Source organism: Lygodium microphyllum, chromosome 28, assembly GCF_053477565.2.
Source record: "Lygodium microphyllum isolate KBCC chromosome 28, Lygodium_microphyllum_v1.1.10, whole genome shotgun sequence".
Lineage (NCBI taxonomy): Eukaryota > Viridiplantae > Streptophyta > Polypodiopsida > Schizaeales > Lygodiaceae > Lygodium > Lygodium microphyllum.
In genome coordinates, this window is record NC_141162.1 from 81,962,826 (window position 1) to 81,982,056 (window position 19,231).

At 40.2% G+C, this 19,231-nt stretch overlaps 1 protein-coding gene across 1 annotated transcript in view; it reads right to left on the bottom strand.

Moving 5' to 3' along the window:
* The window catches only part of ATERDJ3A (DNAJ heat shock N-terminal domain-containing protein), a 112,579-nt gene that overhangs the window by 47,667 nt on the left and 45,681 nt on the right, over positions 1-19,231 (bottom strand). Inside the window, exon 3 of the mRNA XM_087670514.1 lies at positions 7,307-7,380. Coding sequence (XP_087526640.1) covers positions 7,307-7,380 — 74 coding nt within the window. The remainder of the gene's footprint in view (positions 1-7,306; positions 7,381-19,231) is intronic.

Consider the following 19,231-nt stretch of genomic DNA (forward strand, 5'->3'; position numbering starts at 1 on the left):
CCTGCACACAGCCCACAGCATCAGTGAGGGCACCAGATCAGGCGGATGATGATAGTAGCACTGAAGATGGAGGAAGATGATGGAGTCGAAGCGTACACCTGCCAAGAAAGGAGAAAAGATGATAACTAACTGCCAAGTGGGAAATGGTTATAAATAGCCAAAAATCCCAAAAAGCTGGTCGACCTAAAATTTGGGGCCAAAAATATATCCGACCAACATTTAATGCTAGCAAAAATGCCAGAAATGCTCAAATAAATCCTAGAAAGGGTGGACAATGTCAGGCAAGTGAGACAAGCTAAAGAATGCAAAAACTACCTCGAGTAATACACACAGAATCTGGAGGAGAAAATGCACTAAAATGCAATAAACTAAGCGATCTACAATGAGCTACCTCCTCCGTCAAAACAAGTGATAGACATGTCAGAGCTCTTGAAGTCCTCATCTAACCCACTCTAAGACACAAAGGCAGGAGATGACAAGGCATGACAAACATGACTGCTAACATCCCCTCTCAGATCCTGGATGTGGCAAAAGACCAAGGGAGAAACGGATCCTGGGGTGGCAAGAGAAATGCCGATGTCGATGAAGTCTATCGATGAAGATTGTCGATGAAGAAGCTCCTCACAATCCTTACCATGAAATAACTACCATGTGCATCACATGTGCTAACAACCTTACCCATTTAATTAATAGCTTAATCAAATGTTACCGACAAGATTAAAGCATCTCAAATTTTCACGTCCCAATAACACTTATTTTGGTCAAAAGTCAAATGTCTCATATTTCAAGGTGTCCAAATGTGATGCTTACGTTTCCGTCCCAAAGAAACAAAGGGATAAGTTTGAATCGGCTTCCAAAAGACAAGTGTTTATGACTTATAGCCCATAGTCCTAGGGATACATGCTTTATGATTCCATTTCATGGGAGGCATATAGGAGCCGAGATGTTCGGTTTATAGAGTTTCCAGCAGCAAAGGGGGGTGCTGAATATCTCGTACTTGGAGATCCATGTGATAGTTGGGCACCTGAGTCAATGCTTTAGGAGCCTATGCCTCTTGAGGCTCCACCATCAATGGAGGAGAAGATTGCTTTACCACTAAATTTACCCGTTGAGAGATCATTGGTGGATGTTTTAGAAGCTTAGGTAAAAGTAGAGTGGCGCAAGGAGTATCAACCTTCTCCTTTTTGGGAATGATACACTTCATCATGCAAGTATTGAGAGAGTTCTTGAGAAGTGGCAGCCGCAGGATGGCCTACAACGATCTCAAAGGAACACACACCACCGACATTACTCATACTAACTATTGTTTGATGTCTCATATCATACCTCCATTAAGAAGGCTTTGCAATCACAACATTGGAAGAATGATATGGAGCAGAAGTTGGATCTAATTGGGTGGAATGACAATTGGAATCTTGTGCCTTGGCTTGTTCATCAGAAGGTAATTAGAGTCAAGTGGATCTTTAAGACCAAGTATCATAGTGATGGCACTTTGGATAAGCACAAGACGCGGCTCATTGCAAAAGGATTCTTACACAAACCAAGAGTGGATTTCCATGATACCTTTGCACCTACAACTCAAATGGCCAACATTAGGGCCGTTCTTTCCTTAGCCAACCATAGAAGATGGCCAGTTCATCTGTTCGATGTGAAGTCTGCATTCCTTAACAAAGATTTGAAGGAGGAGATCTATGTTGAGCAACCTCCTAGCTTTTCCTCATCAAATGGCAAAGTGTATAGATTGAAAAATGCCCTTTACGAACTCAAATAGACTCTGCATGCTTAGAATGAGAAGATAGAGTATTAGTTGTACTCCTTCCATTTGCAATATAAGATTAAAAAATACCCAAAGCGGCGCTAATTTTGGGGCCAACAAGATGTCCAATGTCCAAGATTAAAGTGGTAAAAGTGTGCATTTTCAGTTTATGTGAATTTTATGCTTGTTGTAATTAGTGCTAAATTAGGTTATTTACCACCTTATCCGAGGAGGAAGGCTAGTTTCATGTTTTCGTTGCCGGGATACTATCAATTCCCTCCAATTGTTGGGCCGGAGGTACCTAATTGAATGTCAAAAGCTTTGCTCTAGTGCTGAAATTGTATTCAACTGAGCATTACAACAAGAATGTCTTCAAATAGTGAGATGGGATCAAGCAAGAACGATGCCTCTCAATCTGAAAATTCACTAAAGTGTTGGGCAAAATGCAATGTTTGATCTTGGACAAGGCACAAAGCATAGGCAGCAAGCTGAGAATGAGGGAATTGGACAAGAGGTGGGTCCTTCTAGGTCTCTTGAAACTAATGATCAGCAAAAGCAAGAAGAATTTGATGACCACTTTTAAGATCAGCTAAGGACAGCAACTCAAATGTCTATGCAATTCGCAAATGGTCCTCAATTCATGTGCTTTTTGAAACCTTAAAGGAGGGCAGCATAGGCAAGAAATGGAAATCATCTTTGAGGGCTTTGCGACAACAAGATCCACCCAAGGAAGAGCTAATACAGCAACACGATGTTCAAAACATGAATAGTGAGCATAAGCAAATGATGCTAGTGGGGCAATCAATGCATATACAACGCTAACTTGAAAGTGCTAATCCAATGTTTTTTGGACAGTAGGGCATGCATACGGAAAGGTCGTCCCGGTTGGCCAGGAACTTTTCTCAAAGGATTTGACAACGAGGTAACAATGACCTAGGATCTATAGAGCTAGAGTCTTGATTTGTGTTGTTTTAGGGAAACGGAATGGGACTATGCCTTACGGGCAGGGAGATCCAACTTCGCATCCCTCTCGTTTCCCATTCTCCTTGAACCAAGTTCAGTATAAATCCGCTTCGACCCTGATGTTCTGCGTAAAGTGGTTCGTCTGGGGCTCGACGCTAGCTACTTCCTAGGAACTTGACTATTAGGGAAACCCTAACTCAGGTCGGTCCTAAGTGGGAACGGCCAGATGCTTCCGCTTCGTGGCAGACTCGGGAAGACCTTGATCGCAAAACCCGTGACATTCCTTGGGAGTGCCGGGTGGCGCTTTCTGGACTCTCTTCCCAATGGGTTGCTAAGACGTGTCCTATAAGCAGACAGGGGGACACGTTACAGTATGCCATTATGGGGCAGCCAGATTACTTTGGTGGTGGCAAAACTTTCCATGCTATGGTGGATCAAGGACCGCATGTATAGATGTATGGTATGACTCCTTATGGTATGCAACGACCAATGCATGATGTGCAAGGCCGAATGTATCCGAGTATGGCTGGTAATATGCGTAACCCCATGTAGAGCAATGTTGTCATGATGCTGGGGCACAAAGTGGCAAGTTTGATAATGCGTATATGTAGCCCATTGTGTTTGGGACTCATGGTATTAATGTTGGTCATGCAAATGCTCCGTATAGCGTTGGTCATGAGGAAAAAAGCTACTAGTAATGCATGCAATGTATGGGAAAATGTATCTTCGTATGGGTGGTCGTATACAAATTTCCATATACAGTCACATTGGAATGGTCCAAATTATGCAAATGAGAATGTTTTCTAATGCATCTAGAGCTCCTAGCATATCATGTACACATGAGGGGCTAGTTAATTGAATGCAACATTGCATATTAGTTAAGTTAAAATTGCAACAATGTGAAAGTATAAAGCATCACAATGCTTAAGGAGAAGAAAGGCCTATAACCTAGTGGAGGCTTGAGGCAAGTTAGAGATAAAGCTTCCATATGCTTCTTAGTGAAGCTTTAGCATTGTTTCACCAATAGATGCAAAGTGGATGGAAGAGGATGAGTAAACCATCCTCTGTTGTTGCAACTTTACTGAGATGCCTCTCAGTTAGAGCCAACTTTGGTTCGGGCTCAGACAGGTTTAACAAAGTAAGGGTCCACAGTATTGGCGGATACTCAAGGCAGAGGTATCACTTCCATTCCTCCAGTTATGGACAGCTCTCATATGTATTGGATCTCGAATGTATTCAACATACATCCAAGGTACTATGCCAATAGTATGTAAGTTGTGGGATCACTTTTCAACATACTAGTCATTGTGAGATGTATGCAAATGAGTATGAGTTTCACCCGAGCACTGAAACTATATTTTGCATCAGTTTATGGTCAGCTTGGCATGAGTTTTTGCCTCAATTTGAGAAGAAATGCTTATCAGTTTCAGCTCAACTTTTTATCAGTTTGAGAACTGTTTATGGTCACATTTTGGAATCAGTTCTCCATCAAATTTTGCATTAGTTATTGATCAGTTTTTGCAATGAGTTTGTGATCAATTTGGGGCCACATTATCAGGAGTTTGTGATCAGTTCTTAGATCAGCAAATGATCAAATTATCCTCAGTTTTCAATGGTTTACAGCTGGTTCCATGGAGAGTAGCATGTTAGTAAATGCCATTGACAGCTTCAGCCATGATTTATGCTGAAAATATGCTTTACTATGGTTCTGAAGTCAGAACAATTCAGAAACATGAAGTATGGATGTATCCAATGGGTTTCTAGCAAAAGTTCTAAATTGTTAATGCTAGCTGGAAATTTTCAGCAAGGTTTGAGGCATGTAACATGGTTGGACAATAGTACACAATGTTGTGACTATGAGGCCTTCTGGAAATTTCAATGCAATATATTTTTTCTTTGGCACAATGCAATCCAATTGAGGACGATTGCAGGATTTCAAGGGAGAGGTCTATCACTAGGATGTGAAATTTTGAGATGCTTTAATCTTGCCTATAACATTTGATTAAGGTATTAATCAAATGTGCAAGGTTGTTTGGCATATGTGATGTATATGGTTGTTATGTCATGGTAATAGGCTAAGAACCCTAAGGATGCACTGGGTGCCAAAGGCAAAAGTTGTAATAAGTTATGTTTGACATGTACTAGGTGGTACCCAGTATCAGATTTGGGTTTAGAACAATTTATTGGATACTAATGTCAGTGGTGGTAACATTAGAAACTAAGCATTAACTTATTAATCAATAACGGTCTAAGGGTCAATAATTGCTAAGGGATACTTGAAAGAAAAATTGGCCTAGCCAATTTAATTATTGATTAGTGGATTTAATTTTTTGAGCACTAGAATAATTATTGAATTAATGTTTAAATTTTATATTTTGACAATTAATTTAATAAGTTGAATAATGCTGAAAAATGAGATTAGAAGATTGGCACTTCGCAAAACTTGCCCATGCAAGTGAAAAAACGTCTTTAGGGGTTGATGAAATTCTATTCCAACTTTTGTGAGAACGGAGGATGTTAGGAACAAGGAGATGATGCTAATGTAACTTGCAGCCACCACGGACTAGTTCTACAACAAGTGATGGCAATTTGGAGCCCTTCAAGAATAGATGACAGCAACCCAAGGTCCTTCTGGTATTAGTAACAGCATGCAAGAGAACCCTCTAGGACAGCAATCTTTGCGGTGGTCCTAAGCCGTAGGCATCAACTTCCATGGCTGTTTGAGTAGAGCAACAACAATTTTTCAACATTTCTCGCAATGAAAAACTGAAATTTCTCTCTCTACAACACTCTCTCTCATCCCGCAACTATCTCTCAAGTTATCTCAACATTTTCCAACCATTTGAGTCATTAGAGATGGAAATATTGGAAAATCTCTACTATAAATCCTAATTTACGATAGAAATTAAGGTTTTACCAACCACCTCAGTATGCATGCTCAAAATTAAGGACCTAGGACTTAGATTCCAGCAGCTGAAATTGAGGAATTTCAAAGAGATCCAAGAGGCCAGCCAGGCAATATCAGATTTGGGGCTGAATGCCAATCCCCAAGCAAACCAAGGGACAAATTGGTTTGAAGGCTTACTAGTCAATTTTGATAGCAAGACGCACTTGGATTAGGGGAGGAGATCAGAGGATCTTAGTTGTACTCCTTCCATTTGCAATATAAGATAAAGAAATAATGCAGCGGTTGCCCAATGTGTGGGCACTAGCATCTGCTACCTCTCGCCAACAGAACCTGCATGTAGGTGTATGTTGAATGACTGAATGAATCAAGGAGGAAGCACTTGGCCTATAAATAGGCCATGAACACGAACTGGTCGGCCACAATAAATGAGTAGGCAGCCATCAGATCAAGCATCTAATCTGGCAACCACATCACATCTAGAAATAAATGCCCAGTCCACTGGAACATGCACACACACACTCATGAACTAACAATATCTGCTAGCACTAACATGTTCTCACGGCTTATAGATGGAACACCAAAGAGAAACAAAGTGCACTATGAACACTCCAGCATAGACCTCTGCTAGATATACCTCTAGAAAAGCGCAATGTGTATGGTGTATGAAGCACCACCAATAAGCCAAGTGTAGGAAGAAGATATACAAGCTGTCCCACACAAAAGGCATACGAATCATTGACAAATCTCATCCTGTAACAAATGTGAAGTCCCTCTCACAAGCATGAGCATACCCAATGGTTCCCTCATATACACAAGTACAAGAAGCATAAAGTACATGCACACGTGAACTTGGAGACAATACATCATCCAATATTTCTCTCATGAGCCCTCTCTGCAGTAGAGGCCCAAAGAAACTGCCAGATGTAGATAGTGGAACCTCCACAAACCCAAGAGGAATCGCTATAAGTAGAGCCAACAAGGAAAGGTCCTCTCTCACTATGACAAGCATCAACTTGCCTTCTGCACACCTCCACAAAATGCCCTCTCTTGCCAAAAGCATGTAGGGATAGAATTCGAGGCTAAAAGGGAGTGTCGCAGCCTCCTGCCACTACAACTTAGAATCAACTACCTTTAGTCTTTCAGAGTGACACTGTACATATTTCTCAAAACTGTCTGCCTCACGTTCCAACTCACCTTGACATGTCTTAAATTTGTGCATAGAAGTCAACATGCTGCACGTATGCTCACTTGTCACTAGTAATACTACAAATACAAATCGTTCAAAAACAAGACAATGGAGCAGCTGACATGAGCGTAGCCATGCAATCTATAGGCCCTTACTCAGAGCAATAAAGATTGCTTAAATTCAAATTGCTACTTTTAAACAGTTCAGTCTCCCCCCCCCCCCCCCCCCCCCCCCCCGATATTTTTAAGCTATTTCTGTTAGATGCACCTCTCAATGAAACGGAACTTTAAAGTTTGATAAGAAATAGATGAAACGGTCACTTTATAATGAAACAAACATTTTACAGAAATTTCTCACAGGCATGTCAGCAGCTACAATTAACCAATTGACAGGCGTTAGACAGAGCCCTATATCTATTCAAAATTACATGATATAAGACCCAAGACAGTCCTACACACATATGAGAAATAAGAAGAGGTTAGCAGAATGCTACCATTATTTATTTCTGCAAACTTGGCTTGGGCACTCTTTGCAGGATTCTTGTCAGGATGATACTTGAGTGATAATCTATACAAACAAACACAGGAAAAAAACATGCATAACATAATTGAGCATAGGGTTCCAAACAATCTTAAAGGTGGAACAAAACTAAACATGCAACCAAAGACACAGGAAACCATCAATTCCAAATAAATAGCATAAGCCACACATTTATGAATGATTCAACCACCTTTGAATATATAAGGGAGTCTTAAGACATTTAAGACAATGAGCCAAGACGATTTACTCTCTTTCCTCTTAGAAATGCAGTGATCTATAAGATTGCTAAGAATGGGAGCTCATTGCTACCTTCCTTGCATCATGCATGCTACACTTGGACAGCCAGATACAAATAATTCCATTTAGAAGACCTAGACTGAGACTATTCATACCCTCAAAGATAGAAGGGATAGGTTCCAAGGCAATTCAAAGACATATGCAAAAAGGACAAGAGTCTTTCCTAGCCACCTAGGATTCATGCAAACTTTTCCTTACTATCATTGGCATAAAATCCTCAACATTGGAGAATTATGAACCCATTGTACAGGACACACTTCCTCAAGAGCGGCTAGCCTAGTAGGTTATCATATCCCTTACTTATATTTCTTAGTTCTAAGATATCTCGGTTCTGACTGATGTAGTTTTTACCTTCACATCCAGGTGGTTAAAAGCTTCGTAAGGATTTTCTTGGGAAGCATTGTTAATTGAAGCAATAGCTTTAAACATCCGCAACCTCAAAAAGTCTCTTAGTGATAGAAAATTTCATGCTAAACTTCAGCGTAACTCGAGCATATAACCCAATTGTTCCAATTTTCTTCAACAATGATGTCAATAAATACTAAAAATAGAAAACTTGTGTTGCTTACAGTTGGAAGGTCTATCATTGGTCTTATAATCGTGTCTATGCATACATATGTGTGCACGCCTGCAAAGCAAGATGGACATTGGATGGTCATTAGTGTGTCAGCCCTTTGGCCTTTAAAGTCTGTGAGCTGCCCCAGCATCCTGAAACAGACTGCATAATGCTGCTTAAAGCCTGTGAATCCCATTCCACATTGCATATGGGCTATGTAACATGTTTATTGCAATTTCCCTCGTGTGATATGTATGAATCATGATATCAAAATTCTAAATCATAGTATATCTTGTTTAAAGGACTAAACTTTGACAAAGTTAATAATGGATGTGTAATATGTTATGCCCAATTGACTCTCATGTATTATCACTTATACTCAATTGGCCTTTTTTTTGTTCAAGAGAAAGTTCCGTAGAGGTTTAAAACCTCTTTCCCTAGTTCAGAAAATTTTAAAATCCTTTTATTAAAAAACCCACATTTCTTATTTTACCCCTCTCAAAACTTAAAAAATATGTTTCTTACATTTCTAGCTGCTATGCGGATCATGCTGCTTGACTTCACTATTCCGAGAAGACCAAATTTTATTTTCTTTCTCACTCAGCCATCCCTTATCCTCAACCAACATTTGATAAGCTTGATTGCTTTATCATTGAGAAAACCATGCAAGCACCCAAAAGCCCACTTCAAGCATAGGGATGGAAGCTGAAATACTGGCAAAGCCATACTCTGCCAAAGTCATTCCTCGAGCTGGTCCTAATCCGCCTATAACCCTACAGAACTCGAAAGTACTGACCAATACCATGGAAAGAATAAACATGAGACTGACCAAGAATGACAACATCTTGTATAGTCCTCAAACCCGATCATGCCATGATCCATCCTATTCAAGTTATCATGTTTGATGTGCCTATCGGGCCAATGTAAACTCGTTTTGCACATTTTAGCACATCATTGTGGTCATTTGATCATTGTACTTTCATTCATTGATGAGTGTCATTGTAGTACAAACCCCCCCCCCCCCCCCTTCTCTCTTTTTTTTCGTAATCAAGTGGCTACCCTAGTGGTAAGCCATTTATTTTATTAACCCATTGACCTGGGTTCGATTCTCTCTTTTTTTACACCTATACTAAATGACCATGCGGAATGTAAGAATGGAACCCAAGACTTTCTAGACACCACTTGTTCAAACTTAACCAATTGAGCTACATCCATTTGTTTTTGGTGGGGGGGGGGGGGGGGGGGGGGATGGCATGCGCCAATCTCTAAGGTATTTTAATACAACTACAAAGAGGGTGGTCATACAAGGAAAAAACCCTTCCTAGCGTGAAGGTAAAAGGTGCCATGTTGCCAATTATTACACTCAATTAGCTTGTTGCTTTGTCGCTACAAGAGAAGCAATGTCATCCGAATAGACATGCCTCCCTTAAATCAAATCAAGGTTTTTCTAGTGATCATAAGAGCAAGGGCAAGCACAAGGCTGGTATGTCTTCTACTAAGCCCAAAAATAAATGTTGGAGCTTCACCCAATTCAAGTCAAGGTGAAGGCAAAAACAAGAAATAGTGTAATTATTGCAAGGAGCTTGGTCCTAATATATTTGATTACAAGGATTGCTCAAGGAATATAGAAAAAATAATCTAGACTTGTGTTACAAGATGCAAATTCAACTACAAGACAAGAATGAGGTGGTCAACATTGCTCATGATGATTGGCCCTTCATGGTAACCTATCAATATGATTCCTCTAAGCATAATGCACCTATTGTAAAGAAATACTCAAACACAGAATACAAACACATTGGTACAACAAAGCATAGACTAATAATAGAACTCAGTAGGGCAACTCAAAGACAATGGATATAGAAGATGAAGGAATAATGAATGAATAAATACAATGCTCAATGCAATAAACACACTATACAAAGTGAATATAGAACCTTGAATTCTCAGGTCTCTAAAAGACCGAGGCAGACAATGTGAGCCTGAGAGCCTAGAGAGCATGTTGTACTTTGTACAGATCCCGAATCAAAGCAGATGGCCTGTGGATATAATCAACAGCAGCAAATGCAGATCTGCAGAGTTTGGATCAGGTTGAACACAACTAGGGCAGCTCAGAAGAGTGAGCGACAAGTTGAATATTGTTTGGAAGATGAAGGCGACTATGAAAATAGTAAATGAAACTATAGAAGGACTCCAAGAAGGCTGGTGACAGCCGATGAGCTGCAAATGCAGACTATGGATGCCTAGCCATAGCAAACACATTCAAGAGAAGGCTCTCAAGCTGATGGCAATGGCTGAAAACTGCCACCTGCAAGCTGAATGAGAGTTGCCAGCTGAAAATGCACCTGGAGGACTAAAGTTTGATCTGCAGGTTGATGGATACTATCATACTAGTCACCACCACAAACTGAGGTATGCGCCAAGCAAGGGTGTAGACAGCAATGTAAACGCAAACACCAGCAGGACGAAGAGCTGGAAATGAGATTAGGGCTGAGTGGACAGGCTGCCTCCTATTTATAGAATGGCTGGATCCTCCCAAATTAGGGTTTGGCTTATGGGACACTCGGACTGTAATCGAGAGCTAGTTAGTATATAATGCATCTTTTAGCTCAAAACTTAAGTCTACTACTGATGCATTGTCTCTATGGTATTTAAATAGGGTGCCTCTAAGCATACCATATCATGCCATCAATTATTTGTTTCCTTCGATCGTGCACCTAAGGGTTACATGATCACATGTGCAAATAACACTTCACATGCAATTAAATGTTAGCGGTAAGGTTGAGCTCAATCTCAAGTATTGTAGCTACTCTTTTGCATGTATTGTATGCCCAAGGATAAAGAAAATTCTACTTTCAATTTCAGTACTTGCAAAGATTAAGTGCAAAGTTGCTTTGACAGGTCATTGTTGCTCGGTCTATGACCTTATTGATGACAGTGCCATAGTGATAACTATGACACTCATGAGAGGACTGCATATTCTCAATGTTTTCAAGGTATGATAATGGACCTTCCAAAAAATACATGTACTTTCCAAACATGTTTGTGGGGGTTGCTTGTGCAATTGGTTCATAGTTGTATATGTGGACCAATGTGGGCATCATCCATTGGAGGATACTCTTACTCCGTAACCTTGGCAAATGATTTTAGCAAACACACTTGGGTTAACCCCTTAAAATTTGAGTCTAATGTTGCTTCTTTTAGTCATTTTCTTGCAATGACTAAGAAATAGAGAAGTTACAAACTCTTAATCCTTCAGCTAGTGGAGGGCAAGTATATGTCTCACGAATTTTCTAATTTTTTACCAAACCAAGGCATTATACATCAATGCTCAATGTTATACTCTCCATAGCAAAATGGACTTACAAAAGGAATAATCAAACTTTGATGGAAATGTTGAGCTAAAAAATGAATTATAAACTTATTAGCTCTTTATTGCAGCCTCAAAACTCAAATTAACCAAAGTTTCATTAAATTGTGCATGGTCCTAGAGAGTGTCTATGTCCCATAAGCCAATCCCTAATTTGGGAGAATCCACATATCTATAAATAGATAGGCTGTCTATCACCCAATCCATCCTTGTTTTGCATATTGTTGGCACTTGTCCTCCACTATCCACACCCCTTCTTGGTGGATATCTCAATTCGAGGATGTTATCCATCAGTTGGTGCCTTCCAAGCCTGCATTCATTGATCAACAGTCATCAAGCAACAATTCCCAACCATTGTCCATTGCCTCGGAGTCACTAGACCACAGCATTTACTACTAACCATACGTCTACGGCTTGTGTCCTCAGTCCAGCAGCTGTCACCAGCCTACCATGTCATCACATTACTGCTGCATTTTGCTATTTCCAGCAGCTGCTTGCATCCTTTTCAGCTGCCAACCATTGTTCGAGCTATCCCAATCCTAATCAACACTGATCTAGACTCTCCAAATCTGCATTTGCTGCTGCCATACACTTCAGGAGGCTGTCTACCAAGTTTCAGGATCCATACACAAGATTATACATTCTCTAGCTGATACTCTCTACCCTGGTCCTAGAGACATGGGAGTTCAACATTCAATATTCACCTTGCATAGTGTGTTTACTGAATTCAACATTGTGTTTATTCATTATTCCTCATTCATATTTTGTATTCATCATCTATGGCTTACCCTAACCCTACTAAGATCTTTTATCATGCTGTGCTTTGTCATACGATTGTGTTTGTTATCTGTAGAGGAGTATTTCTATCACGAGGACATGAAATTTTGAGATGCTTTAATCTTGTTGATGACATTTGATTAAGTTATTAATCAAATGTGCAAGGTTGTTTAGCACGTGTTGCATATGGCAGTTATTTCATGGTAACAAGCCAAGGACCCCGAGGATGCAATGGGTGTTAAAGGCAAAAGTTGTGATAAGTTATGCCGACTGGATTTTTGTAAGCGTAGAAAAAAACGTGATACTTTGAACTTAACCAATTCATTCAATTAGTACCATGAAAGTTAAAAGATAGAGAGTGAGAAAGAGAGGAAAGAGTCGACCCCACGTTGAGAGAAGAACCGGCCCCTCCCCCTTTTCAGAAATTTATTGAAACAAAACCACAGGCACCAAGTGCCTGAACCATATATAAATGGATTGATTCGCTACAATTTTGAAAATTAGGGTTTTTAAACCTTAATTTCTGCAAACTTCAAGCAACAAGTAGATTTTCTTCTTTACTGCTTGGATTAGATCAAGTTAAGTATAAAGTATTTCTTGGATAAGAGATAGATAGGAGAGTACAAAGCATGCGGCTAAAATTTCAGCATGAGAAGTTGTTTCAAATGAAGAGAGAGACCTCCAATATATAAATGTGGGACTCGGGTGCTCAAGAGTAAAAAGTAAAGGTTACAAATGACAAGTGTTTGTTGAAAATGACAAGTGTGGAGACACTTGTCTCTTCAAAATGACACATATCCTCTTCTAAATGCCACATGTCACTTTTATAAAGAAAGAAGCTTTCAAGCTTCTACTCTAAAAATCTCTCAAATGGTTAAGAATTTGAGATAGCTACTGAAGACGAAATTGTTCCTTGTGAAATTCTAGAGCCTTTGGTACGAACAGAATTTCCATTTGAGCAACTTCCAAAAACAGAAATCTCCTAAATTTTAGAAGTCGCCAAATTTAGCTTCTGGAAAGCTTCATTATATAGATTCACCAATTCATGGTTTATTTCTTTGATCATGAGCATCTCGTTTCACTTTTTGAAACCACTCATTATATAGGCTTCTAATCAATGTGACTATCTAAGTGTAAAAGTCTCAATCATCTGAGCAAAGGCAATAAGAGAAAATCATCTTTGAGAGCTTCGGAACATCAAGATACACCAAAGAAAGAGCCAAAACAACATGATGTTCCAAATGTAGGTAGTAAGCATAAGCAAACAATGCCAGTGGGGCAATTGATACATATACAAGGCCAACTTGAAAGTGTCAATCATATGCATTTTGGACAGTAGGGCATGCACGCAATGATGGGGCAGCCATGGTACTTTAGTGGTGGCACTAGTTTCCATGCTATGGTATGCAACAACCAATGTGTGGTGTCTAAGGCCCAATGTATCCGGGTATGGATGGTAATATATATAACCCCATATATAACAATGTCAACATGATGCTAAGGTTCAAAGTGGCAAGTTTAGTAACGCACATATGCAATCCATTGTGTTTGGGACTCATGATATTAATGTTGGTCATGCAAATGCTCCATGTAGTGTTGGTCATCAGGAAAAATGCAGCTAGTAATACATACAATGTATGGGAAAATGTATCTTGGTATGGCTATGCGAATTCCCATGCACAGTCACATTGCACTAGTCCAAAGTAAGCAAACAATAAGATTTCCTTATGCATCTCATGCTCCTAGCATGTCTCGTACACATGAGGGGCTAGTCAACTGGATGCAATGTTACATATTAGTTAAGATGAAACTATAGCAATGTGAAAATATAAAGCATTGCAATGCTTAAGGACAAGAAAGACCTATAACCTACTGGAGGTTTGAGACAAGCAAAGTTAGAGGTAAAGTTTCCATATACTTCTTCGTGAAGCTTCAACATTATTTGACCAATAGACACAAAGTGGATGAAAGAGGATGACTTGGAAGACTATCCTCAGTTGTTGCAACTTTACCGACATGTCTTTCAATTAGAGGCTATTGAGCTAAAAATGCATTAGCTTCACTTAAACAGCCCCAAAGCATGCTTAATTAATGAAGTAACTTTGTTTATTTAAAAGAAATGCGTTCCTCGAGAGTATCTATGTCCCATAAGCACAAACTGTCACAAGACTGTGACAACTAGTACCTTTTTGTTGATTTCCTTATTACATATTTTATTTGGTTTTTCTTTGTGAAAGGATCCCTCTTGAAATCTAAACGCCTGAGTTGCATGGCCAGTATGTGAAACAGACAAGAATGTCTAGTGAGTCAAGACTGGACAGTTGAGGTCCAGTACAAATCTGGAAGAGACTGATGACACTGTAGATTGACAAGCCTGGAAGAGACTTGTGAAAGTGTATATAGACAAGTGTGTTGAAGAACTAGCCTAGAAGAGACTAGTTCAAAGTGAAGATGGACAAATCTTCAAGACATTAGTCCATGTGGGGTCATCAGTAAAAATTCACTTTCAGTTGAGCTACATTACAAATTTGGATGTAGCAATAGTCTGCAAAGATGGTCAGAAGACTAGTGGGATGCAATGGAAGCAACTCCTAAAATTTAGGGAGTTACTATTTTTGGACCTCAGAATCTGTTCACGTCATTATCTTCGTTTTTGCACGAGGATTAATCCTCTGGTCTGTGCCGAGGTCAAATTCTGCACCGAGCATGGAGAATTTTAAACCGGAAGGTTAGAACGGGAAATATCTTAGAGTGCTGCCACTTGGCACAAATGTGTGCACTTACCTCTTTAAAGAGGGCTGGCGTGCAATTTTTTTGGCTAGTAGGGGGCTCATTTGAGAAGGACAGTTGCTGATGAAGAAGATTGGAGAGCTTGCCTACCTTGTCTATGATGCACAGAGGGCTGAGCTTGCTTCTTACTCTCTCTCTCTCTCTCTCTCTAAGAGTATGGTTATGCTGTAGAATCAAGGGCTTTTCTTCTGATTTCACGTACAGCTATGTGGAATATGCTGTTTTTGCATGAGGCAAGAGCCTCCTTTCTCCAGGAACAGGAGCAGTTGTTTGCAATTCCCAGCAGGGACAAGTGAGGGTGGTAACCTCACCAAGCAAGAGCCTGAAACAGCACTAAACCAGAACTGATTCTGGTCTGTTCAGAGGGTAATTCAGAGCCCAATTGATGTCAGAGTCAAGGGGCACTTGGCACAGATGATGCAGAACAGTGCAGGGATCAATATAAGCTGAAAACAGGTTTCAGAACAGGTCTGAACCAGTATTTACTGTGGGCTGAACAGTACAGGGAACAGTAAGAGCTGAAAACAGGTTTCAGAACAGGTCTGAACCAGTAATTACAGCAGGCTGAAATGGTCAATTCTGCACTCCAACCAAAAGTTTCATTTCCTTTCCATACCAGACATTCACGCGTACAAGCACAAAATACAAATCTGTGCAAATCTGGCTTGGAAAAATTGGGGCTTTTCCCGGATTTGGGGACTTCAATGTAGGGACAATTTGACTCAAAAATTGCAAAATCAGTACCCATTTTCCCAAGAATTTTCATGAAATTTGTGCACACCGGACCCGAGAAATTCGAGGATTTGTACAGATTTGATGCGAGCAAGACACAACAATGATATTTGTCTCAGAAATTACAGGAATTTGTGACATTTTGCCTCTGACATTTGGGGCTTTTTATGTACATGCAAGAATTGGGCTGAAATTTACCCAATTTCTTGACGTTGATGCACATTGGACCCCGTGCAATTTGGGGTTTTTGCTGTTTGAGCGAAATTTGTGTGCCATTTGGTCATTTTATGTACATGGGGGTTTAATTCCATGCAATTTGGACATCTAGCACTTGGAAATATTTGGGGGTTTTGCTGAAATTGCTCTATTTTGGCAAAATTGGCCTATTCTATGCATGTCAAAGACCGTGCAGATGTATGCTTGATGCTTTGAGCACAAAAATTTTGGGGCTTTTGACCGTGTGTGTCAAATTTTGTGCCCGTGGGTGCATGTACAACAGAAATTGCAGCTTAAACTTGGGACTTCTCATGTAATGCGATGTATTTGTCCTTGGAACAGCAGTAATTAGTTGTGGAGTGTTGTACCACAAGGTTTAGTGCTTGTGAAAATTTATTTGCAAATCTGAAATTTCTGCTTTTATGTGGTTATTTATTGCTTGTTGGTACTTGTTTGTACCTTGGTCACTTGTGTGACAGTTTGGGCCTGCATTTGCTGAATTTGTTGGTCACATTTGGGCTGAAAACCATGGCTGGCAGCAGTGACAACAGTCATCTCATGCACATTAAGAAGCTTGAAGAAGCACATAACTTTGCAGTCTGGCAAAAACAGTGCTATAATATCCTGTTGCAGAAGAAGCAGGCAAGGCCAATTAAGACCAAAGGGGCAAAGCCTGCAGATATGGAACAGAAAGGCTGGGATGAGTTAAACGAGCTTGCACACTCAACCATTGAGCTATCGATTTCTGATGCCTTGCTGTTTAACATTCAAGGTTTGGATTCTGCCTGTGCTATTTGGACTCGACTGGAAGAACTGTATACCCATAAGAGTGACGCAAGCAAAGTTTACTGGTTGAAAAGGCTTATGGATTTGTGAATGAAAGAGGATACAACAATGTCTACTCACTTGAGTGAGTTTAACTCCATTTTCACCCAGTTGGTTGCCTTGGAGTTCTTGATTGATGAAGAATTTAAGGCTATGTTCTTGCTTTGCACTCTGCCAGAGAGTTGGGACACATTCAGGACTGCTATGAGCAATTCTAATGCGATCCTTCTCTTTGCTGATGTAGAGAGTGCTCTACTCATGGAAGAAATGAATTGGCAGAACAATGCATCTAGTAAGTCTTCCAGTGCTTTTCATACTAGGGGCAGATCATAGCAAAAAGGCAAATCTGATAGCAAGGGACGCACTAAATCACATGGTAAGGATGTTGAATGCCATCATTGTGGCAAGGGTCACTTTAAACGTAACTGTTACAAATGAAAGAAAGAGAAAGGAAAGGGCAAGAAGACAAATGATAGTAAGAAAGAGAAGAAAGAGAGTCAGCCCTAAGAAGGGCAGTGTTAAAATTGAAGAAGTAAATGTAGTCACTCATGACAGTGACAATGGGAATGACTTACTCTTTGTCTCTTCACACTTTAGTACACATGCTTTACTTGCAGATACGGATGATGACATGCATACTTGGATTCTAGATTCATGTGCTTCTTTTCATGTCACCCCTCATCTTAAGTAGTTTTTTGACTATACAGGGGGTCGACATGGTGTTGTCCATCTTGGGGACAACTATGCATGTGACATTGTAGGTATTGGCAATGTGCAATTGCAATTTTAGTATGGTTCAACACTTATCTTCAACATCGACCTCCCTTCCCTGTTGTATCTCCTCTTTGCATTGCATGTCATCATTACCTTTACACAAGGGCACTTGGGCAAGTGAACATCCCCATGAGGGACATTGTCCAAGTGGCACTGTTGCATGAGCATTCTTATTGCATGGAGCACACTTAGGCAGATCCTAAGCTCTCTCCACCAACGCTTCTTCACCACCATACTTCTTCACCTCTTTCCCTCGTCATCAACACCCACGAGTGGTTGGATTAGCTTAGTTGTTTTGTAATGTGTTGGATCTAACCATCTCTTTTCCTTCTACCCATGAGGCACAATTACTTGATAGGTTGCAAACAATATCTTTTCCCAAGAAAAAACCAAAAAAGGTGGTTCCATCTGCCTTTGCGAGTCCTAGTAGGCCATGGGCAGCCAAGGAGCACCCTTTGTTGGATGCATTGGCCTCTCTGGAGTGATCTCTTAGGCTCCCTTGGTAAGATAACTATCGCCTCTGTAGTCTTGGTAGACCATTACGCAACCGACATGCACGCTTTTTCCAATGTCTTGGCTACTTTGGGTTGGGACGCCCTAGGGTAAAACGGGCTTAAGATTTCCTTAGAGTCCCATTCTGATTCCAATTTTGGGCTTGAGAGAAGGTGTTGGGCTAAAAATTCATTACATACAAATTAGCTCTTTAAACAACTCCAAAACATGTAAATTACCAAAAGTGTCATTAAACAAGAAGCATAGAGTTTTTGTGTTCCGCATGTTTCTATGTTCCACATGCAAAACCCTAATATGGGAGGATCCCTCTACATCTATCAATAGACAGACTGCCTACCATTCAACCCATCCTTGTCTTGCATATTTCGGCCATCAAGCCTCTTCCATTAGCTATCCAACCCTCAACAACTACTACTACGTGGTCTACAACTATCACCAATCTCCCACTCTTGCTATAGAGGCTAATGAGTTTTGGTTTCCAATTTGTTGCCCTTCCATTTCTAGTATCGGCTTGGTTTGCATTTGCATCTCCAGCAAGCCGTTTTTGTGTTTTCAACACTTTTCTTGAATCTTCATCACCCTTTGCTCTGACTGGTGTTTACTACACTCAAGATCCATCTCCGATGGAAGAGACACGTCCACACCTCCCTCAGTCTGCTCCCACAAGAGCCATCGGGGCTGTTGGATAGCTCTGCCCTTGAGCACCTTGTACAATCCTTCCTTCATTTACAACATTCATTCATTCACTTTAGAGTTCTTCTCTATTTGTGTTTGCATTTTTTGTGTTTTGCATTTAGGGTTTGTGTTTAGTGCATCACTATCTGTTTTTGTTATTCAGTCAAGTTCATGCATTCAATTCTTTCTCTTTCCAAACCCTAGCATATTTTTGCATTCATTGCCACTTCTTGCAATCAAGAACCACTATGTCATATTGTTGCTTTCAAAACCCCCAAGTAGATACATGCAATGCAATCAAAGTTAGATTCATCAAAAACTGAATATGGAACATGTTATTGAGACTAAGTGGG